This window comes from Narcine bancroftii, chromosome 11 (genome assembly GCF_036971445.1).
Source record: "Narcine bancroftii isolate sNarBan1 chromosome 11, sNarBan1.hap1, whole genome shotgun sequence".
Lineage (NCBI taxonomy): Eukaryota > Metazoa > Chordata > Chondrichthyes > Torpediniformes > Narcinidae > Narcine > Narcine bancroftii.
In genome coordinates this window covers 103,678,346-103,702,827 of record NC_091479.1, presented here as the reverse complement: position 1 = coordinate 103,702,827, position 24,482 = coordinate 103,678,346, and the positions used below count along the sequence as shown (strand labels likewise).

The 24,482-nt window shown below is 40.1% G+C and overlaps 1 protein-coding gene across 3 annotated transcripts in view; it reads left to right on the top strand.

Annotated features, from left to right (window-relative positions):
* The window catches only part of ppp1r12a (protein phosphatase 1, regulatory subunit 12A), a 105,579-nt gene that overhangs the window by 24,372 nt on the left and 56,725 nt on the right, over nucleotides 1-24,482 (top strand). Inside the window, exons 6-15 of one of the 3 annotated variants that reach the window (XM_069904370.1) lie at nucleotides 594-668; nucleotides 2,395-2,480; nucleotides 3,215-3,375; nucleotides 4,628-4,755; nucleotides 12,190-12,426; nucleotides 13,961-14,058; nucleotides 14,166-14,321; nucleotides 16,875-17,021; nucleotides 20,179-20,316; nucleotides 21,806-21,922. In XM_069904370.1, the coding sequence (XP_069760471.1) occupies nucleotides 594-668; nucleotides 2,395-2,480; nucleotides 3,215-3,375; nucleotides 4,628-4,755; nucleotides 12,190-12,426; nucleotides 13,961-14,058; nucleotides 14,166-14,321; nucleotides 16,875-17,021; nucleotides 20,179-20,316; nucleotides 21,806-21,922 (1,343 nt within the window). The remainder of the gene's footprint in view (nucleotides 1-593; nucleotides 669-2,394; nucleotides 2,481-3,214; nucleotides 3,376-4,627; nucleotides 4,756-12,189; nucleotides 12,427-13,960; nucleotides 14,059-14,165; nucleotides 14,322-16,874; nucleotides 17,022-20,178; nucleotides 20,317-21,805; nucleotides 21,923-24,482) is intronic. The other 2 variants (XM_069904372.1, XM_069904371.1) reach the window with 2 other exon arrangements.

Here is a 24,482-nt window from a genome sequence, read left to right as displayed (position 1 = left end):
AGATGTGGGATGCAACAGCATGGGATTTAATGTTTTTTTCCAGAACTATGCATTTTTGGAAATCTGAAAACTCCTAGTTTTGTAATAAATGCACTTTAGCCAATCAGCCCTACCATGTTCATTAATGTGGGCCTCCCTATCTTAGCCTCAACCCATCCACTTGCTAACCTGAGGTTCTAGTTTTGTCCCTCTGCCACGCTAGTTGAAACCCTGCTGAGCATCACCAGCCAACTTCTGAGGATATTGGTGCCCCTCCAGTTTAGGTGCAACCTGTGCAGGTCCCACCTGATGGAGAAGAGAACCCATTGATTGATTCATGTAATTGAAGCTTTTACCAACTGCACCAGATTCTCAGCCACACATCTCCTGTAATATCTTCCTTATTTTTTGACTGCTTAGCGGGAGCAATTCTGAGATTAAAACTATCCAAAACATTTGGTTTATCCCCTGTGCAGTTTAAAAGTTGCTCAGCAAGTGTCCTTGGGAAAACAGAAAGTCATAATGATGCAATTTCTCACTGTTTACTTGTTTTGTTAGCCTAACTGCTACTTAATATTTGAAGCTTGTTCTGAGATGTGCAAGTTTATCCACAGGGTCAGACTGCATTTGATGTTGCAGATGAAGATATTCTTGGATATTTAGAAGAGTTGCAAAAAAAACAGAATGTGGTAAGTTTCTGTAATTTGAGAGATCTTTACCTTGCTGATTTCCAGAAATGAGTGAAATTCTGGATTATTATCAGTAGGATACCTTTTTCAAGCTGAATAGCAAGAGGTGAGGAGGAAACCTCTTCACATTAAAATTAGTTTCCATATCTATACAAACACATACTGTTGGAACTAGCAAGTAATATAAATTAGAGGACCATCAGTGTATTTAAGTGGTTGAGTCACTGTCCTGTTGGATTTATTACTTTGTTCTGTGTTTGGAACCTTTTAAGGAAAAGTTTTCTTTTAAAATACTGTTGAGGTGCAACTGAACAATGCATTTTAAAAAATCCTATTCAGGTAAAGAGAAAAATAAACCACTGACATCAAATTGTTAGGAATGTGGGTGACCACTGCCAAAAGTAAACCATTCTTACTGATATTGGCACAGACTCAGCATTTGTGTGTTTACCCGAGACTTCTCTTTTGTAATAAAATTGCTTCGGAGAAAGAAATCATTTCTTCCATCAAATATCGCAAAACAAAATCCTCTTTTCATCCTTGAAAAGTTCCTTTCCCATCCTTCCAACTTGATCAAATTCTGCCCTTTGTATTAAAATATAAACACAATGCTGGAGAAACTCAGCACGTCAATAATTCCTTGATAAAGGTCTCAAGCCCAAAACGTTGGTTACGTATCTTTATCTTTGCTATATAAAGTACACTGTCTGACGTGCTGAGTTTCTCCAGTATTAGTGTTTTTATATCATATCACGGTGTCTGCAGACTTGCTTGCTTGACTCAGGCTGTGAGGATTACATTGTACATTACATTTCAGCATTACCTCCCTGCTTTTACTTTCTGCTCCTTGGCTAAAGGACAAAAGTATCCTACATGCCATTTTAACTGACATTGACCTGTCCTCTTGCCTTTTAAGTATTTGTTGGCATTAACCCCCAACGTCCCGAAGCTCCTCTTTACCAACTTGACACTCTCCCTTTGCCTTGCTTCAGCTCTCCCGTGCATAATGTCTGATTTCTGGATTAAGTAACAATTGCTCTTCTGCCAAATGGACCAGTCCTCCTTTACCTCTGGCAGACGAGAATTTTTCCTTCAACCACGTAAATCAAAAATCAACTACCTGTATCTAAGTCTCTGTCATTCATAACTGAATAAAAGCAAAGGATCAAATTTGTTTAATTCAAATTTTATTTTGTACAGTGTAAATGTAGGAAAGTTGAGAATGATGGGGGGTGGGGGGTGTATCATTGAAACCTATCAAATATTGAAAGGGCTAGAGAGAATGGACGTGGAGAAGATGTTTCCTGTACTAGGAAAGTCTCGGACCAGAGGGCACAGCCTCAAGACAGAGATGAAGAGAAATTGCTTAAGCCAGCAGGTGATGAATCTATGGAATTTGTTGCCACAGATGTCTGTGGAGTCTGTCATTGGGTGGATTTAAAGCAGAGGTTGATAGGTTCTGGATTAATATGGGTGTTAAAGGTTATGAGGTGAAGGCAGGGGAATCGGAATAGCAGGAAAAATACATCAGCCATGATTTGAATGGCAGAGCAAACTCAATGGACTGAATGGCCTAATTCTGCTCCTTTTTGTTTTGTCCTCCCCAGCCATCTGTTGCTCAGAACTATTTGTGTGTTTACTCATTCTCAACACAGTTGGGTTTCAGTAATTTAAATTTGTTTGTCGAACTGATCAAATATTAAAAATCTATTTTTTTCCCCCAAAGCTTGTTAGTGAAAACCAGGCGAACAAATCTCCACTAATCGAGTCCCCCACGACAATGGAAAACGATCAATTAAAACCCATAAAAACGTAAGTAGACGGGAGATTCATTTGTCGAACTTGCCATATACTTTGGCTTATAAGTTGAGTCTTGAAACCCAAAAAAATTTCTCAAAAAGGAGGGTCGACTTGTTTGCCGGATAGACTTTTGAGACCTTAAATTCATCGAAAAACCAGATTGACATCAATTCAACATGTAACTTTATGCAAGAGGTACCTCACTACCACTGGCACTGCCGCTTCCCAACCTTCCCTCTGCTGGGGTCTGGCATAACTGGTCCTACCCGGGACCCTGGGGTGGCCATTGCCACTCCTGCCTAGTAGGCTGAGGTTCCTGCTCCCACCGGGAGCACAATGTTGCTGCTCCAGCTCTGTGGGCCATCAACCGCTGCTGTCTGGTAGACTGAGGTTTCTGTTCCTGTCTGGAGCATGATGTCGCCTCTCCAGCTCCATGGGCCATTGCTGTCAGGTAGGCAGAGGTGATTTTTTAAAACTTATTTTACAGATTTGTTACTTGCAAATGGGGTGTTTAAAAATAAATAAATAAAATAGATTAATAAATAAATAAATAGATAGATAAATTTTGGTTTGTTCCTGGGAGGTCCGAACAGCCCGAAAAATTGCGGTCAACTGGTACGCCAAAATATACAGTAACAATGAAGTTGCGTCAGTTGGGAAATCTTAGTAATTTGATTTTGCTCATGAGCAAGGTTGTACAGATGTTAAAATTTCCGTTTTCTTGGTCGAAACATTGAATTTAACAGTAAAGAAACGATTTTGAATGAACAGAAGATTCCAGTTCAGATGGAATCCCTGGAACAGGAGAAAGCAGGCGAGGAAGAGGAGGGAAAGAAAGATGACTCTAGTTGTTCCAGTGAAGAGGAGGAAGAGGAGGAGGATGACTCTGAGTCAGAGCCAGAGCCAGGTAACCACTCCCAGCAGCCTTTAGATTGTTTAGACTCATCTGAAAGAGTGCAACATTGTCTAAGTTCATTTCCTGAAAGTGGAGGGATTTAAACAAAAAATGAATTTGCAAAGTTTGATGCAAGATGAAGAGGAGATATTTTGTTTATCAGGCCTTGTCTCAACATTCATTCTTGGATCAGGAAAAACACTTATAGAAGTAGAGTCTTTGTTGTTGTGTGCCTACCCTTACATTGTTAATCTCATTAAATTGTGTTAAATAATGGTATTAAGGAGTAGTTAGGTGCAAAATAGTCATGTCTATGTGGGAAATTCTGTCATTCAAGCCAGACTGTTTTAGACACCAGCTAGAATTACAAGTTTAAGCTGTGTTTTGAGTCCAGTCCCTTAGCACTAAGACCAGTGGCTTACTGCTTTGCTCCTTTCAGTTAGAGCCCTTTGTATTTGTCAAAAAGAAGCAATGATATTAGTGAAATTTTCTCTTTCAAAAAGATTGAAAAGTTTCCAGATTCCTTTATTGTCCATATAATAGTGCAGTACGTACTATTGCTTGAAATTGCCTTCTACTTGCCACAAGGGAGAGTTGCCATTGGTTTTGCCTGGCTCTTCTTACAGTCAGAGAGAAAGAGAAGCAAAAGAGTTCCTTCAGAGTCACTTGAGTGTCTGAGGATTTGCCTCCAGCCCTCTCTCAGACTTTGCAGCCATATTGTCTCCTGTTTAATCCATCGGCAACCCTAGCTCCAGGTCCATACTTCTGACATGTTCAGGAAGCCTTCAGAAACTGAGGCCCTTTGGGAGCCCTTTCTGCTCCCTTTTGAATCCTATTTCCAATACCTGGTTCCCAAGAGGCAGTCTCCAGTAGCTCACAACCTGTGTGGGCCCTTCCACCACTAAGCCCCTTGCTAGTCTGCTGTCACTGTCCTGTTGGGTCATCTCCTCTGTTTCTCCTTCTCAATGGGAGGTGCTCTCCCATTTCTGGTGTCCTGTGCCAGTGAAATCTGCAACCGCTCGTGGCTTCAGGATTTTGATTACAAACTGGCTCCTTTAACAGCCCATTTAAAGCTAGTACTTAGCCACTGGCATTAGGACCAGGCAGTTGTAACCCTTGGAACACCACTGTGACTCTGCTCTCCTAGGTCCACGGTAGTGATGCCATTACTGCAGCTCCACCATTTATTTTAACTCCCCTAAAACATACAAATTATTCCCGTGGGTTTGTTTAGTAACCTCTCATTTAATGACTTCTCTTCCAGAAAAAGGCAAACCCACAGCAAATGTAAATATTGTAAACCGTGTGAATAATGGAGGCATACAATCTGCAGCAGTGGCCCCGTCAACTGTACCCACAAGCCAAATTACACCAACGTCACCTGTGAAAAAGGTATGGGAAAGCAGATTTGAGTTTAAATATTTGATTGTGGGCACCAAGGCACTTTTTGATTGGTTCCTGTTCAACTCACTAATATTTTCAATCATTCAACTATAGTTGCTCTCTATCTTATTGAGCCAGATGAATTAATTAAGAGTTGAATAATTGCAAAGTGGAGCAAATGACACCTCAAAGACAAATTGTATCCCATGACTTGTCACCAAGAATTTGGAGTGCCAATAATCATGATTAAGTCGGATGTGCCTACACACTCTCTGGCAAAGAAAGTAAATTTAACAAATCTGAATCTTCCAATGATCTGAACGAATTTATTACAGCTAATACATGCACAGTAAAGCTCTGGTATCTGGAATTCGAGCACCGGCAAAAAAAAAAACCAAGGAAAGTAAATTGAAAAATTAAAATAACAGGTTAAAAAAATACACAAGTTTAAAATTGTAAAAGTAAATGTTCCCTGAAGTACACGTGAACCTATGGTGAAGATGGGAGCAAATATTCAGCCAGCAGAGGGCCCCTGTTGTGGTTTACTTATGGCAGCTATTTGTATTAAGTTGTGTGAAACATCAGTGGTGTCGCCCAGGATGCTGATTGATGCCATTGGGGTGACTCAGCAGGGTATCCTTTTCCCTGCAGAACGTAATATTGCTTGAAATTGCCTTCTGCTTGCCACAAGGGAGAGTTGCCATTGGTTTTGCCTGGCTCTTCTTACAGTCAGAGAGAAAGAGAAGCAAAAGAGTTCCTTCAGAGTCACTTGAGTGTCTGAGGATTTGCCTCCAGCCCTCCCTCAGACTTTGCAACCATATGGATTCCTGTTTAATCCATCAGCAACCCTAGCTCCAGGTCCATACTTCTGACATGTTCAGGAAGCCTTCAGAAACTGAGGCCCTTTGGGAGCCCTTTCTGCTCCCTTTTGAATCCTATTTCCAATACCTGGTTCCCAAGAGGCAGTCTCCAGTAGCTCACAACCTTGGGGAGGGGGATTTAATTATCAATAATTGTCCATCTTTTGGCAGCTCTGTGGAGGGGGAGTAACCTGCAGATTCAGTGATGGTTAAATCTTTTCAAAGAATGTGACTGAAAATAAAATGAAATGCTTTTGCTTATATATTCATGCAAGTGAAGTTTGTTCAGTGTAAATTCAGTCTAGTATTTCTGTCTTTTAAACTGTTTATTCTTAATACAGGTGTATTTAGTTGAACATTGTAAGAGGAAGTCTCAAGCAGCCAGAAAATACATTTATCCAGCATCTAGGTGCCGAATACCAGGGGCTTGACTGTATTTAGAATTAGATGGTGTAATAAATAGATTATTAACCAAAGGGAGATTGGGGGTTTAAAAAAAAGTCGACTTCCCTACTGGCCCGGAATGTTTCATTAATGCTTCAGTTTGAATTTGTTCAATGTTTAGTAACATTGCTCTTTATCTGTGGATCTTGATGAGCTGAAGACCTGCTGGAAAATGCATTTAGTTTGGATCATGGATTCCTTCAAGCATTTTGCTGCCAAATCAGTTAACTCAAACTGGAAAGTGGCCTTAAAAACACAAAGCTGGAGAAACTCAGCAAGTCATCAGTGTACTTTTGATGGCAAAGATAAAGAAAACCAATATTTCGGGCTTGAGCCATTTATCAAGCTATGAGCAAATTCGGGCACCTGCCTACATTTTGCTCATACCTTGATGAAGGGCCCAAGCCTGAAACATTGGTCATTATTATTTTTGCTATATAAACTGCATTGTTTGACCTACTGAATTTCTCCAGCTTTGTGTTTTTGCTTCAACCGTGTGTCTGCAGACTTTCATGTTTTCATTTTGGAAAGTGGCCTTGCCTTGCTTCTGTAAGCTGATAAAGCCACGGGTGTCATCAGAAAAAATATTTTGGAGCAGGTAGTAGATAAAATGAGGGCAGGCTCGATAGTTGAGCAACAAACTGCACATTCAAGCTGGCAATTTCTTTGAAGGATGCATTGATCCAGGGTAAATCTGTGCAGAAAGTTGACGTCTTGCAAAATTCAGGCAAAATAACCAAAAAAATTGAGTTTTCCAAGTGGAGACTGATATTTAAAAAAACACTATTGAGAGAGAATTTAGTTTATAGATATCTTTGGAATAATATTGTATCGCAATGTGGACAGTGAGCTGAATGTGACACTTGAGTTTACTTGTATGAAACAAGATTCCACATTGTGTTACAGATGTGGTGGTGGTGGGGGGGGTGAGACCCTGTTGAAAGAAAAAGATTTAACTATTCTGTGCTGATGTTTTGCTTTGAGAAATTTGCTCATTACTTCCAGCAATTCTTTGCCTGTTTCCTTCGGGCAGAGTTGTGGAACTGCTTCATTTGATTATTGTGGAAAGCCATCTGGTTAACATCAAGAAGGATAATACAGCAGTAATTTTGTGTCAGGTGACTGTGAACTATTCATTCAGACACAGAGCAAATGTAAGCTATGTAGAATATCAGTGAAGTTGATTATTTTAAAGGTGTACCTATTCCCTGTAGCAATGTTTTATTTTTTTTAAAAATTGAGACATACAGTATGGTAACAGGCCATTTTGGCTCACAAATCCATGCCGCTCATTTTACACCCAATTAAACTACACCCCCTGTACACCCCTGGAGAAGACCCCTGCAGACACAGGGAGAACGTACAAACTCCTTACAGACAGCATGGAATTCAAACCCCAGTCCCGATCACTGGCACTGTAAAGGCATTGCACAAACTTCTATGTCAACTGCACCTCAAAGGTTCGAGGTGAACTCTTGTGAATCCCCACATCCCACCAATTAAGTTTTTAAAAAAAAGGTGAGGTTTCACTGGAGGTCCACAGTCGGTTTTAATTCACTGAGGAGGAGGGAGACGTCGTCAAGATGGCCATCAGACCCAAGCTGACCTCTGCACATGGACATTAATTTAATTTTCCTGGACTAGGTTCATATCCTTCTTCATTGCCTATCCAAATGTCTCTTAAATGTAGTAATGGTTCCAGATTCCTCCTTCTCCATCATGAGTTCCAGATACCAACCACTGTCTTTGTTCAAAACAAAAATTACCATGAACTATCCTTTCAAACTTGTGCCTTTTACATTATGCAGCCATTTTCTGTGGACAGTGAGCTGAATGTGACACTTGAGTTTACTTGTATGAATAGGTCTGCTGAATTTCAATGCCTCCAGAACAATTTGCAACTGAGCAAATTGGTGTTAAAAATGGCAGTTGTGCAAAAATCTTTGGATTTGGATAGTGCTATTTCATTGTACCTTCACTTAATGATCTCGGACACTGTCACCATTGCAACTCAACGTTTTCTAGTGGTGAAATACAAAAGCTCTGATTTTTTTCATTGATTGAAATTAGGGAGTTGAACTGTCAGCTTTCTTGCTCTTTGAATCAGCTATGGAAGGACTTGGGGGAGGGATACCCACTGCCTGAATCAATCAAGGCTGCATGGCAGAAATTTTGAAAGAAAATGATTTCATTTTCATTTGTGAAATGGCCATGGGTTTCAACTTCTGATGAAAGAGATAAAGCTTGAGTTTTCAACTGAAGTTGAGAAAGTTGTTTTGTCCGTCAGTCACTACTTGGATATTACATTCAGAGGGAGTCAAAACACGATGATGGAGAAACTCATTGGTCAAACAGTGTTCATATAGCAAAGATAAAGATACATAACTAATGTTTTGGGCTCGAGCCCTTGGGTAAAGTATGAATAAAATGTAGGCTTGGGCGCCTGCCTACATTTTGCTCATACCTCGATGAAGGGCTCGAGTCCGAAGCGTTGATTATGTATCTTTATCTTTGCCACATAAAGTACACTGTTTGACCAATGAGTTTCTCCAGCGTTGTGTTTTGACTTCAACCAAGGTGTCTGCAGACTTTCTTGTTTTACTTGCATTCGTAGGGAGTTGGGTAGCAGAGGAATTTTCCTGTTCCATTATATAGAGGATGAACATTCAAGGTGGTGAGAAATTCTAAATTAGTGTCTTTCTTTGGAGAGTGGAGAAATAAAGCAAGAAGCTTTTGGTGTTGGAGCAATGTACAAAATGCTGGAAGAACTCAGCATGCATGCAAGGCAATAGATGACCATTGTTCCAGGCTGAAACCCTTCATCAGGAATAGCAGGAAACGGGCAGACACCAGTTTAGCACAGTTATTTTCCCACCTGCATGCAAAACGACATCTTTGAAAGTGTAGTTAAAGGTGGATGCTGAATTCCAATCTGGTTGATCAACCACAGCATGAACCCTTCACATAGCTTGTAGCATTTTTAGTCAGTGGTTTCATGTACTGAAAGCTCAGTGATGCAGTCGTGGCATTGTCTTTTTGGTCCTGGGATTTGGATTAAATCCTAACCTTGGGTGCTCTCGGTGTGAGGTTTGACCGCTCCATTGACTCTGGTTTCCTCTCTTGCCCCAAAGATTTGTTGGTAGGCTAATTGGCCACTAAGTTGCTCTTGAAAATAGGTCAATCGCAAAAACAATCAATGGCATGTTGATGGGTATCTGTGGGAGATGATAAATTGCAAAATGCAAGGGAATAACAGGATTCCTCCCTGGGAGTTGGCATGGAACTGATGGAGAAGATAATCGCTTCCTATGCCTTTATACGTCTGAATATACTCTCAATAATCTCATGATTCCTTTGGTGTTCATTTAGTTTAACACGATTCTCTTCCTCTCGCCACCCCCCACATGGACAAGACAGTGCTTTGGTTTGGGACAGTTTTCACCAAGCAGTCAGAAGAGGCCAATTGTTGCACAGTAAACCAGAGAGTAATAATCTTGCTGTCTTTCACTCTTAACAAACAATCCAACTGTTATTGACTCTTTTGGAAATGTTTGATGGATCGAAAATTCCTAAGCACAAGATTGACCTTTTTTGGGGCCAACCAGTTGAGCAATAATTATTGGTAAGACATCATGCAGTAAACTTGTGGTCTTCAGATTTTTATGAAGAACAAAGGTCAGATTTTGTAAGGTTCTGCGACAGGGCACCGTATGTAATTGCAGGGAACCAATGGCGGCAGCTTGTGAATTTCCTTGTTAATCCCTGTCTGCCCAGCCTCGAGTTGTCAGACTTGATTGCCTCCTGCTGCTTGGGCTGCAAACTCCGGCCCAGCTTGAATAAAGTTGATGACCCCAACTGTGCTTCAGTAGCCATCAAGTTCATTGCTGAGAGTCCAGTCCCATGCCCACATGAATGTTCTGACGCTGACCCTCTTGGCTGCAAGTTAGCAGTTTGTACCCCAGGCACGCCGGCTGATTCTGCATCTCCTCGCGGATGGTTAACCTCTGCTCTTCCATTGCAACATGACTTCAGCACCATATATTACATTGACTGTCATTAAAATTAGAAACCATGAAAATGCACACTCATCGAGGAACATATCTTGAGAGTTGGAGTCTAATTAAATACTGTATTGTTCCTTTTTATTGTGATTTGGATTGGTTATCTGCATCATTTTATTCATATAGAGTATAAAAGTTCTTGACCTTGTCTTTCCTGATGGTCATTGATCTCGCTCTCACTGCGTGTGACTGACAACACACTGAAGCATTTCTCCTTGCAGTTTTCTCATTGGACTTTCTGTTTTAATTGGCTTCAGTATGAATCCATTTCTCCCGTCTTGCCTGTGGCGGAACCATTAGATCCAGCATCTTGGCGTCAGGGCTTGCGTAAAACTGGCATTGTTCTTGTGCCTCAAATGGGTGACAAAGTTATGGTGAGCTGCCTCTTGTGTGCACAGAGGTTTGTGTTTCGTGTTAAGTTCTTGTTTACATGAAATATCTGGTTTCACTCTGCATGTTGTGGTACTTTTTCCCATGTACTTTTACAAAAAAATGATTGGTTCTGGGATCTGAACACAAGAATAAAATCTGAGAATTTGTGTGGTTTGTGTGCACCTATGTTCCTCATGTCTGCTGTTTAGTTGCATTGTCTTAATCTGCCTCAAGTGCATGAACTACTATTTGATAAATGTAGTGATTAGAGAAACACACGACACTAGCTTAACCGTAGTGCTTTTCAAACTTTCTTCAATATTGCACACAGACCAAGCTGCTTCCTGTGATTTACCCGCAGCCCCCTTGGGTGGGATGGTGGGGGGGGGGGGGCGGGGGTGGGCGGTACCAGTCCAGTACAGGTCAAAAAGGCGGGACTGGTCTTAGACATTTTTGGACTTGAAAGTGGAAATTAAGTAGAATCAAACTGATCTATTGCATGATAAATTATTGAACGATAGGAAGAATTAAAGGAAGGTTGGTAGTTAAATGTTTGTAAATGAGCCTGCAGCAAAAGGAGGGACAAATGTTTCTGGGTAGGTAGAGTTGGAGTCGTGATGTGCTTTTCAGCTGTTGATCTCCAGCTGTCAAACAGAATTAAGTTAGCACTCACGGCAGCTGGGCTCTCTTCCACAGTGGCTCAATTGCTGGGTGTTTGGATACATTGAATGATTGGGGAACTGGTGTGGACAAGGAGCTGAGGCCTAGGGGAGATCAGCCAGAATGAATGGCAAGGAAGGCACGAGGGGCAAGTTAATCATATGCTACAAACAATATGCTGGAGGGCCACGTTAGTGAAGGGTTCCAACCGCAGCGTTGCCCATTCTTTTTCTCCAATGGATGCTTCTTGACCCACTGAGTTCACCTAGCAGCTGTTTGGTTTATCTAGATTCCAGAGTCTGCAGTCTCCTGTGTACCTCCAGTCGACATCTGATCTTGTTTGGTGTTCTGAGTTTCAGGTGTATAAATAGAATTAAGAACAATCTTCATGTTTGGAAGGGCTATCAAAATATCGGCGTCTCCTGGAGTCTGAACATTGGGAATCCCACATTTTTTTTTTACTATGCCAAAGGGGAAAAAAATAAATAGGAGATTTCAGTTCAGAAAAATTTGCAGAATTGGATCAGTAAGAATTTTTCTCATCTGGCTTTGGTGTCTGTTAATTTTTAGTTTCTTTTTTAACCAAGTGCTTAAAAAGTTTGGTTTCTTTGGTGAAAGAAACTGATTATTTTCTAATGTTTGATTGTTTGGTTCTCAAACAAATCACAGGAAATCTTTTGATCAACATCCAGAGGAAAGGTGTGCCAAAAGCCAAAATGTAAAGTAGTTCAATTTTCCTGCCATCTTATTCCAAAGCTGAGTTGGAAAAGCTGTTTAATATCTGAATCCAATTACTTTGCAGATAAATTCACGAGGTTTGGACCTTGCATGATTTCCTCAGTGTGAAAAGGGAATGTTCTAGAAGAATGTCTACTAATATGCCACGGTTTGAACACAGACTTTAAGGGAAAAAATGCATTGTAACATGAAAATTTAAGTCCTTGTCGGGTTTGCTGTTTGTCAAACCCTTGACCTTTAGATGTAGTCTTGACTGAAAATCAATCCTGAAGTATTCAACATCATGCTATTTCGCTCTCGATTTGCAGTTTGCTACTCCGTTTATCAAGTATTCAAAAGAGGATGAAAAGAAAAGGAAAGATGAGGAAGAGAAGAAAGATGCATCTCCGGCTTCTTGGAGGTCAGGGCTTCGGAAGACTGGAAGCTATGGTGCGCTGGCTGAAATTAGTGCTTCCAAAGAGACACAAAAGGAGAGAGAGATCATAGGTGTGATGCGCTCTGCCTCAAGTCCTCGACTCTCATCCACTCTAGATAATAAAGAGAAGGTAAGTACGAGATGCACACACAACCCACTGTGTTGACATATAAATTTATCACAAAATTAATTGCCATCAGTTGACCCCAAAATGATCCTGAGACCTTTCCCACATTTTTCCCTCCAAACCCCTCCCCAAAGATGGTTAAAAATACAAAAATGCTGGAGGAACTCAGCAGGTCTCACAACTTTCATGGGAGGTAAAGATATACAACTTTTCAGGCCTGGGCCCTTCCTTCTTCAAGACAGCACAGGATTTGAGCCCTGGTCACAATCGCTGGTGCTGTAACAGTCTTGTGCTAACCTCATTAACCAAATTTCACAGTGTTGTTTTCTTTCATTCACTGGATCCTGCACAACCATCAATCCCCTTTTTGCATCAGTCCTCCATTAATCCTATTTCTTGTTCTCTCTGCATTCAAATGGACCCCCACACCCATATTCTAACACTCACACTAGGATTAAATTATAGTGGTCAAGCTACCCCTCTGGCCTGCACATTTTGGGGCGATGTGAGGAAACCTGCGTGGTTATCGGGAGAGCGAGGAAACTGCATGTTGACAGCACTGGAAGTCAGGATTGACTAGGATCTCCAGGGCATTGGGCCGTGTCAGCCGAAAGTGCAGTTCTTGTCACATTTGCTGCGATGTGTTCTCCGTTATTGCAGATTAGCAGCCTTTACCATATTTTGCATTTGCTTTAACAACGTGAAAAAATTTAAAACATTGTGTTCAGGGGGGAAAAAAGTGGCACTGCCAGAGCTGCTGTTAGGGCAACGCTGCCGCTGGTGCAGATCCCGAAGAGTGGAGACAACGCTGCTCCAAAGGGTTCAACCACTCAGTCAGAATCCCAGTGGCTCCATACAGGCTTTAAACAGTTTGTTAAATGAGGCAGTGGTGTTTAATAAAATCCTGCAACTGCCATTTTGTGCCCAAGATAGTGGCACCTGTGCTATGCAGCGGGGGAGTCGAGGACCGGTGCAGGGCACCAGTAACTGGGCGAACACCCCATCCCCTCTCCCCTATTGAGAAGGAGAAGCAGAAGAGACAACCCTACAGGTGAGTGACCACAGCAGTTGACCAGTGAATGGCTCAGTGTCTTAGGGGCCCATACTAGCATCAGGCAATGTGGTTGGGGGACCTGTGTGGGCTGCTTGAGATTGGATCATGAGAACCAGGTATTGGAGCCAGGATTCATGGTGGTACTAGGGCAAGAAGGACTCCCAAAGGGCCTTTGGGTGCTGAAGGCTTCTGATCATCCTGGAGGTTTGGATCTGGAGCTTGAGTTGGCTGATTAAATCAAACAGGAGTCTGCAGTTGCAGAGGCTGCGGCAATTCTGGAGGCGAATCCACAGACACTGTCTCTGAAAGGACCCTCTTGCATCTCTTTATTGTTAGGGGTGCCGTGCTCATGGTGACACTTGGTTTGCCTCATGGCAGACGCTATAGTTTTAATTTGCATGACAAGAAAAGGACCGTTGAAGTTGTAAAAAGTTCTAGGACTTAGTGAAGTAGAATAAATTGAAAACACTTTCTTTCCATCAGGAGAAGGATCAGAAAGGAACGAGGCTTGCATATGTTGCACCTACAATTCCATCCAGAAGATTAGCTAGCGCATCAGATATCGATGATCGAGAAATCAGGTAATATCCACTATTATCCATTTACTGACCTCCCTCCCTGCCACCCCATCTCCCTCACCCCAACTCCCTACCCTTGTGCATACTCAATTGAGATGATTACTTCACAGAGATTCTGCAAGTAACTTTGTGCGCAGTGGTTCATACTCAAGGCGGCGTTGGGAAGAAGACCCGAAGAGGAAGGAAATGAACCACGTTCCCACCTCAGAAGGGCCTACATCACAAAACGCTGCTGTCACCAATGTAGTGCCTAGTTATCAAAGAAGGTAATAATTGGACACTCTCAAGACGTTTGGCGCTTTGGTTCTGGAAACAAGTTTGATAGTGGGTGCAAACGAATGGCTCCCCTTCAGTTCATTGCCTTAAAAGTCTTAAGTAGGTGAAGCATCACAACGTATTGGATGGCAAAGGAGTTAAGGGTTATGGGGATAAGGCTGGAAAGGGGTACTGATGGTAGTGATCAGCCATGATCTGTAAAATGGCGGTGCTGGCTCGACGGGCCGAAGGGCCTACTTCAGCTCCTATTGTCTATTGTCTATTGACCTCATTAGTGCTGTCAGTTCAAATGTGTCTGGTCTACAACAAAGGAATGTAGCTGTACCACTTAAACTCAGGAGGAGAAAAAGTTCACCCTTCCTAGAAGTAATGAGGAGGAAATCGTCATTTAGCACAGAATGCCATCTTGTTTCAATCTTGCAGCCAGCCAAATGTTTCAGAGTTGGTCGCCTGAAAATGAGTTAAAGTTAATCTCATAAACAGATCAAATACTGTATGTACTGCTATGCTGGAAATATGATGACTGAGACGTGATTTTAGAGCATTAAGGATACAATTGGGGAGGGTGGGTGGGATGGGAATAAACCTTTCATAGTACCTCAAGTTAAATAGTGAGAACGGTGTGTGTTTTGAGATACCCTGTCGTATCCATCAGAAATTCACCGACCAGGAATAATTTTGTTAGTAAGTGATTTAATTTGTGGAATAGACTTCCTGGCATTGAAATATAATAACCCTATAACACAAAAAAGTAGTGTAATGTTGATGTGGAAGTTTAAAAAATATTTTTAGATGGATGAACGAAGGTGAACTGAATATCTGCGCATCTGTTTACTGCCATGTGACATTTAAAATGTATGCAGTTGTAAAATGGACAGACTTTTTTGGGTCTTGAAGGGATTTGTGACAAAAAGTTTCTAATGGGCATAGATGTATGAATTAACTCAATTTTTTTCCATTGCAGAGCTTGAGTTCTGCATAGGAATCTGAACATTTGTAAAAATGGAGAAAGTTTGTGGTAAACACGACTCAGTCGACATATTGCCAAACTTTTCTCTTGTTTTACAGATTTAATTACCTGCTGAGTCATTTAAAAGCTATCCATTTGGTCTTCCCCGCCCCCAAGAAATCCATTATCTTTTTTCTAAAAACAGATTTTGTGAGTGACAATGTATAATGCACTCTGTTTTACCATACAGGTGATTTTGGAGTTTCTTAGATGAAAATAGAATATTTTTATACTTTGAAATAATCTCTTGAAAGGTTGTCTATTTTATATATATATACACACACACACACACACACACACACACACACACACACACTAAAAAAAAAAGAATTTGTGCAAAATCTACCATTTGTTTAATGCAGTACTTTGTGACCTGTTGTATCCTGGCCTCAATCTAATTGGATGTTTTCTACTTCTGTCAGATAACTGCATGCGTTTGCTCAAATATTCTGTGAACAAGTATAAAAATGGAGAGAAAAGGCACATTTGCTAATATTATTTGCACACCCTTGCACATGCATATATTTGTAACATTCTTATGACTTCTGAGAAGTTTGAGTCAAAATCTATAAAAAGTGATACTGGATTAAAAAACTTTTTCATTGAGTGAATGCCTTTTGCTTTGTTTCTATGGCATTTAAAGGCAAGTTCTGCAATATGATTCACTCAAAAGTAAGCTTCATGAATTTGCTGCTGTTAATCAAATTGCCAAAAAATTCACAGTCTGCATTTATTAACTGAAAATTTTCACTGAAAGGATTTGATGCAATGATTGCCCTTTTAAAAGTCAGTTTTTGTTGAGAGTAGAGAGCATAGGAGCAGAAATGAGCTAATCAGCTCATCAAATCTGCTCCACCATTTAATCATGAGCTGATCCATTTTTTTCAATCAGCCCCACTGCCCGGCCTTCTCTCCATAACCTTTGATGCCCTGACTAATCAAAAACCTATCAATCTTTGTCTGAAATACAAAGATGATGCCCTCCACAACTGCCTGTGGCAACAAATTCCACAGATGTACTGGCTAATGAAATTCCTATGAATTTCTGTTCTAAGTAGATGCCCTTCAATCCTGAAGTTCTGGGAAACAATCTTTCCGCATCTGCTCTGTCCATGCTTTTCAACATTCTCTTAAATTCCAAAGAATACAGGCCAAGACCTATAAAATGCCCCTCATGATAACCCTTTCATTCCTGGAATCATCCTTGTGAACCTCCTCTGAACCCTCTCCAACATCAGCCCGTCCTTTCTTAGATGAGGAGCCAAAAACTGTTCACTATGCTCCAACTTGCATGCAGTTGTCAAACAATAGATGTTCTCCATTGTAGATTTTATTTCTGAACCCAGTCGCATTGAGTCTTACGGTCAACTTAACGTTGTTTCATTGTTTAACATAGTGCTTGCACATTTAAGACATTTTACTTTACATTTATGCATGGTAGCATGTGTCTGTAGCTTTTGTTTTGAAGAGGAATATTTTCTAATTTTTATTTTCTAATTATTTTGATGTGCTTTCTCGCTTGGTATGCATGCAGTAATTCGTATCTGCTAGCAATAGGCAGAAGTAGCAGTGCCAGACATCTCCCAACCAACTCTTCCTCAAGCACCAGCTTGGATCCTACTAATTCTAAGTCTAGGCAACCAACTTCAAGTCAGTACTCATCCTACAGCATCTTCAGAAGGTATAACATTGTGTTTGAAAAGGCAATCACCTTAATTTGGCAAAAATGCTTCAAGCTCAAACTTCAATGTGAATGCATGTGTATGTACGTGTACAGAGGTTTTCACTGGTAGTTCTCATGTATTTTAATGTAAGTACAGAGTTTAACTACAAGAAGCAAGATCTTTGGTAACTTTATCTGTTTAAAAAAAAAAGCCTCAAATTTGTGAGAGATGCAGAGGATTTGCGGCAAGGTTAGCGCAATGCTGTTACAGCACTGGTGACGTGGGTTTGCATCTGCCCCTGATTGTAACGAGTTCTCCCCATGTCCACGTAGGTTTCCTCTGAGGGCTTCACTTTCTTCTTACCCATCAAAATGTAGGTTAAATGGGTGTGATTGGGCAGCATGGATTAGTGGGCCGGAAGGGCCTTTTACGGTGTTGTATGCTAAATTTAAATGAAAGCAGGTGCTAAAAATCATATGCAAACAGTAAAATAAATCTAGTTCATGTTTGGGTATGAATCGACCAATTTTGCTGAAGATGGCTGTACTGGTAACAGTACTTTTGCATCCCAGAATATCTCGTATTTCCAGTATTTTTGATCCTTTTTTATTTTTTAAAAACATCTTGGGTAATTGTGGAGCATGGGAAAAGGGGAATTTGTTGTTGATCTTTTTGTTCAGATATCTGCAAAGACTCAGGAAGCTGTTAACCTGCCAGTAGTTTGTTTGAATCACAATGTTTCTCCTTTTCAATTCACAAAAGATAATTACAGGTCAGATTGTGAATGATTGGATTCCTTCATTTTAAAGCTTGTAACAGCTTCCCGTTTGCAATGATGAATCGTTGTCATCTATTCCTCATCAAAACAGCAAGGATAAATGCTTGAAATACATAGTGGAGTTGGTGGGGTGGGGGGAGAAGAAACTAACACATCCATAATTTGGTTGCATTTTGTTTGGAGATTTCATGAGTGAAGTGTTCCGATTTGCACTGTGCGCAATGTATTTATCCTTGGTTCCATGGTGAAGAGAAATCCCTTTTGGAATTGAGGGAATTTGTGGAATTGCAAGTTGGGAAAAATCATTTTGGGAGTTGGGATTTTCTTTTTTTTCTTTTTGAAAGGTGCCAGATTTCCCATCTATTTGTATTCATGATGGACCATTGGCAGGCTGTATAGGGATGGAGAACCCACACCCACTTCCCCATCAGAAGAATCTCTGATCTTGGAATATGCCCTTGAAAATCTGTCTTAGTGCCATTTCCTTGACCTGAACTTGGTTGTTCAGCCCTTGTACCACACAACCATGGAAACTGAGGATCAAATGAGTATTGTATTTGTTTAAAATACAAACTATGCTGGAGATCAAATGGACCTAAGTGGTGAAGGTTGTCAATCTTCTGAGAATCTTAAATTATTGGGCTTCGTTTCAGCTCAACTGATGTGTTGATAATTTATCAAAGGTTCAATGAATACTAACTAGGTAAATCTTCAGCAAATTATCACAGCTGGAATATCTCATTCCATCTTTGGAAATGAAAACATTTGTTTTCAAGTATCTTACGAGACCAAAACAGTACAAAATACTCAAGGTGTGGCCTTACCAAAGCCCACTACAGCTGCAGTCAGGCCTCCCTATTTCTATATTCAGAACCTTTCACAGCAAAGACCAACCAACCATTTGCTTTCTTCCTCAGTAACTGCTGGACGTGAACCCTAGGACTCGTGATAATAAATTTGTTTATTTTGTTGTTGATGTGTTTTATTGTCATTGTGCTGGTTGATCAGCCAAAGAAACACAATCAGCATCAACTGGAAATTAAAATAGTTACATACATTACGATAAAATCATATAATAATCCTTATGTAATAAAAACCACACTATTGTTAAAAACGGTTGATTATAAAATCCAAGTGCAGCGCCAAGAATTGGTGTTGAACATTGTCATGACTTCATTAAAAAAAGCTCTTTTTAAGCCTAGTGGTGCGCGAGTGAAGGATCCTATATCATCTGTCCAATGGTAGGTCATGGTAGTGTTTCCGTCTTTGATCATATTTCTCACCCTTCCAACCATCGTTCCCTATAGCTAGATTCAATGAGAAGCAATTGCATTCCAACAATTCATTGGGCAGTTTTCACTACCTGCTGATCTTGTACAGTACAGTCCCTGTCCCACACCAAAATACTGTATGTTAGCACACTCTCAGTGGTGCATCTATAGAAATCCAACACTGTTCTTGGGCAGAGGTGAATCTTCCTCATGCATCTCAGAAAATAAAGACATTGTTGTGCCTTTTTGGTCAAAATTGATGAATTCAAGGACCAAGTGGAATCAGCAGAGATGTTGGATCCCCAGGAATTTAAAGCTCTGTAAATGCTCCACCACCACTCCATTCATGTAAATAGGGATGTAATTGTGGCTTCCTGCCTGTCTAAAATCTGCAATGAAATTTTGTGGATTGTTTGTGCAAACTGTTCGTGCTCCAAAACAATTAGGCTAAAAGCTTTTCCATTTGAAACTGACCAAAGAGTAATAAAATGTTCTGAGAAATCAACAAAAACAAGATTGGGCAAGGTTTCTTGTAAAAGTTTAATAGGCCAGGTTCTTGATAGCATTTGATTTAAATCTGTGCAGGATTATTTTTGTTCTTGTTGAACATTTGGAATCCATTAAATATAAAAATAAATGCCGCTGTGTATAAGTAGGTACATAAACTTGGACTTGAATGTCACCGCATACTAATATATGATCAGGACCTCCCACAATGTTACTGAGTTGAGGTGGAATGTTCTAGATTTAATGTGTGTATGTCTGTTGCCTGTTAATTTACAAATGTTTGAATTCCTGTGCTTCACTTCCAAGAAAATTGACACCTAAGCCATATAAATTCTATGCAGAATAATATCTTGTAATAAAGTTTTTTTAAATATTTTTCGAGTAAACTGCCACTAAGTTTCTCACTTGTATAGAAGTAATTGATTTAAGTTGAAATGATAAAGTCTAAAACATTGAATTTGGGAAACATTCACTAAGTTCCTTTGTTAGATAAAACCAAATACTGTGAAGAAATTTGTCCTAAATTACCTTGTAAACAAAATTGCTGTTTACAACTTGGATTTTAATGCAGGACCACTGACCAGATTTTCTCCCTGTTTTTTTTTGTTTTGCCATTAGTAGTTCTTTTGGTAGAAGAAAAGAAGATCAAATCAGTAATGTTCCAAGTGCCATTTCAACCAACACAATAGCAACTGTTACCTCATCAAACAGCCTGCAACCTGTATCCAGGATAGCTGCATCTACTTCATCTGGGAGGTAATCTGAATGGATGGCAGAATTTTGTCTTTCAAAGCTTGTAACATGCTTTGTCTTTGTTCTGTGTTTCTTTGTATGTATTAAGGACTTTCAATTTACATTTGCAAGAATTGTTTGCAAAAATAATTGAAATTTCATAAAATGCAGTTTTTCCAACCTGCTGCATATCTGGAGAGTTACCTCAAAACTACTTGCTCCTTTCCACATCTGTTTACTCATTATATTTCTTTCAATCTACCTTTTATTAACTCCAAAAATAAAGTCTCAGTTTTCAATCATTTTCAAGGGTAAACAAATCTTGACTTCAGCAGTTATGGTTTTAGTTTTCCAGATTTTCTCCCCAAAACTGTCCTTTTAAAATCTGGAGATGCAGCACAGAATTATGCAACTTTCCAAAGATTAGAATAGATCCATCAGGAAAGGAAAAGCGTGAAGACTGCCATGTTGAGAATAATTTAATGTCTCTGAGAGGCCGTAATTTATATTTCAAAAAAATTCATGATTTGCGTTGCATTTCAATCCATTACCGTACCACATTCCAAATTCACTCTTGCAAATACAGTTGAGAAAATCCTTCAATTAAATGCTGGCAATAAATGCAACAGGTTCAATGATGTACAAAAAGAAATTGTTCGGTCTGTACCATGAATGCGGACATCAGTTAGTTCCACCAACATAGAATTTAATGCATTTCCAACACTGATTGATATTTCTCTTTAGTTTTAGTAAATTTCCTTTCAAATCTTTTTCTTTTCCTGCAGAAAATAGTAAATGTAGGATGATCCAAAATTTAAATTTTTGCCTTAAAATCAGGGCTGTCCTAAACAAAGGGCCTAAAATTCTTCTCTTGCCAGCAAAGTCTGAACACTACCACTATCTTCCTTCCAGCTCTGATGCAGTCTCACGCACGTCCCGCTAGTTATTTGCAAAGTCTCAGCGCTCTTCTGCAGGATCCATCCATCCAGTTTGAATGCTGTCGGCTCCATGTAGGCTTTAAACAGCCTGTTACAGGAGCCTACAGTCGTTTATTTTAAAATATCCAAATAAAATTTAAATCTTTAGATTATTTTGTTATTGAATTATTCTGATTTCCTTTTAATAGCATCCACTGGTCAGCGGTAAGTGCCAGATTTTGGTTGGGTTGGGGGGGGGGGGTGTCCCTTATTCAAAACCAATATTTCAGATGGAAATTCCAGGCCGTCCTATAATGTTGTCCTATACAATGGCATATACTCTATCTAATATACAATGAATTGGATTTACTCCAGTAAATTAAGAACCTTATTAGCTGGTTTTTAAACCCCCCTCTCAGGTGAAAAAGGGGAATAATAATAATTCACGCAAAAATCATTAAATATCATTGTGGAAATTAAAACCAATCCTTAAACCCCCCACAAAGTTTAATTTCCAATGTTTTTGTTGATTTGATTTTCATGTTTGTTGAGCTTGGCTTATTTTCTTGTTTGTCTTGCTGCTTGATGGGCTGTAGTACCTCAAATCGCTTCTCGTCGGGGGACAATACTGAGAAAGACAAAGAAAATGTTCCTTCAGCGATAGCGACAACCGGCACTGTCTCCTCAACAACGGAGGTCAGAGAGAGACGCAGGTGTGTAGTCTTCCAGCTTACATTGATAGAGCTGTGGGGAGCTTGCTGGAAAATCAAGTGCATTTTGTTTCATGCGGAGCCCATGAAAACTTTGCTGAACATTCTGAAGATTTTACTCCCATTTCTTTACTGAGCCCCCCTCCTGTACACTATTGATTTACACTATTGATTATTGAGCCCCCTCCTGTACACTATTGATTTACACTATTGATTACTGAGCCCCCTCTTGTACACTATTGATTTACACTATTGATTTACACTATTGATTTACACTATTGATTACTGAGCCCCCTCTTGTACACTATTGTTTTACACTTGATGACTGAGCCCCCTTCCTGTACACTATTGATTTACATTATTGATTACTGAGCCCCCTCCTGTACACTATTGATTTACACTATTGATTACTGAGCCCCTTCCTCTACACTATTGATTTACACTATTGATTACTGAGCCCGTTCCTCTACACTATTGATTACTGAGCCCCTCCTGTATACTATTGATTTACACTATTGATTACTGAGCCCCCTCCTGTACACTATTGATGACTGAGCCACCTCCTGTACACTATTGATTTACACTATTGATGACTGAGCCCCCTCCTGTACACTATTGATTTACACTATTGATTAACAGTAACAGCCATTTAAACATTGCAGGTGATTAGTTTAGCCTTATCATTGTCTTTTAAAAGAGGAAAAATAATTTCTAGATAGAATACAAGCTCGAGAGCAAATGGCTTACATCTGAAAATATCTAAATTAGAATTAGTTTTGTCTGATAAGCATAATTGCCAATGTAATTGTTATTGGTCAAGAAAATGTGAAGGCTAAAGGAAGATATTAGGTTGCTTTGGCAGACAATGAAGGAAAATCCTAAGGGTTTCTACAAGTATATTAAGAGCAAAAGGCTAGTAAGGGACAAAATTGAAGATCAGATTAGTCAGCTTTAGATGGAACCAAAATTGATGGGGAACATATTAAATGTTTTTCATCTTTATTCACTTAGCAAACATGTACAGAGTTGTGATTAATAAGGAAAACAAGCAATGAGGTCATGGAATCTGCACAGATTGAAGAGGAGGAAGTGCTTGCTGTCTTAAAGCAAATAAGGGTGGATAAATCCCTAGGATCTGACAAAATATTCCCTCAGACCTTGAGGGAGACTAGTGTAGAAATTGCAGGGGCTCTGGTAGAAATATTTAACATGTTCTTAGCCACCAGTGAGGTTCTGGAGGATTGGAGAGTAGCTCTATGTTGCTTTTTTTAAAAGACTCCAAAAGTAACCCTGGAAATTATAGGCCGGTGAGCCTGACATCAGTGGTAGGTAAATTTTTGGAAGGTGTTCTAAGAGATCGGATATACAATTATTTGTATAGCCGGGAACTGGTTAGGGATAATCAATGTGGCTTTGTGTGTGGTAGATCATGTTTGACCCATCTAATAGAGTGGAGGAGGTTACCAGGAAAGTTGAAGAAAGAAAGACTGTAGATGTTGTCCACATGGACTTTAGTAAAGCCTTTGACAAGGTCCCACATGGGAAGTTAGTCAGGAAGGTTCATATGCTAGGTACTCGTGGAGAAGTAGTAAACTGGATTCTACAATGGCTGGATGGCAGATGATTGCTTTTCAGACTGGAGGCCTGTGACTAGTGGTGTATCTCAGGGATTGGTGCTATGTCCTTTGTTGTTGATCATCTATATCCATGATTTGAATTATAGTATGGTGAATTAGATCAGCAAGTTTGCAGATGACACTAAGATTGGAGACGCTGTGGACAGCGAAGAAGGTTTTCAAAGTTTGCAGAGGGATCTGGAGCAGTTGGAAAAACGGGCTGAAAAATGGCAGATGGAGTTTAACGCAGACAAGTGTGAGGTATTGCATTTTGGAAGGGCAAACCAAGAAAGGACACACAGTAAATGGTAGGCACTGAGGAGTGTGGTAGATCAGAGGGATCTGGGAATCGGATGCACAATTCCCTGAAAGTGGTGTCACAGGTGGATTGGGTTATAAAGAGAGCTTTTGGAACATTGGCCTTCATAAATCAAATATTGAGTACAGGAGTTGGAATGTTATAGTAAAGTTGTATAAAAAAATAGGTGAGGCCACATTTTGAATATTCTGTGCAGTTTTAGTCACCAAACGACAGGAAATATCTCAATAAGATGAAAGGAGTGCAGAGAAGGAATGATGCCTGCAGTTCAGGAACTGAGTTATAGGGAAAGGTTAGGACTTTATTCCCTGGAGCAGAGAATCATGAGGGGAGATTTGATAGAGGTATTTAAAATTATGAGGGGAATGGACAGAGTAAATGTAGGTCGGCTTTTTTCACTGAGGGTGGGTGAGATACAAACCAGAGGATGTGGATTAAGGGTGAATGGAGAAAAGTTTAGGTGGAACTTGAGGGGGAACTTCTTCCCACAGAGAGAGTGGTGGGAGTGTGGGATGAGCTACCAGCTGAGGTGGTGAATGCGGCCTCCAGTTTAACATTTAAGGATTTGGACAGATGAATGGATGAGTGAGGTATGGAGGGCAATGGAGTGGGTGCAGGTCAGTGGGAC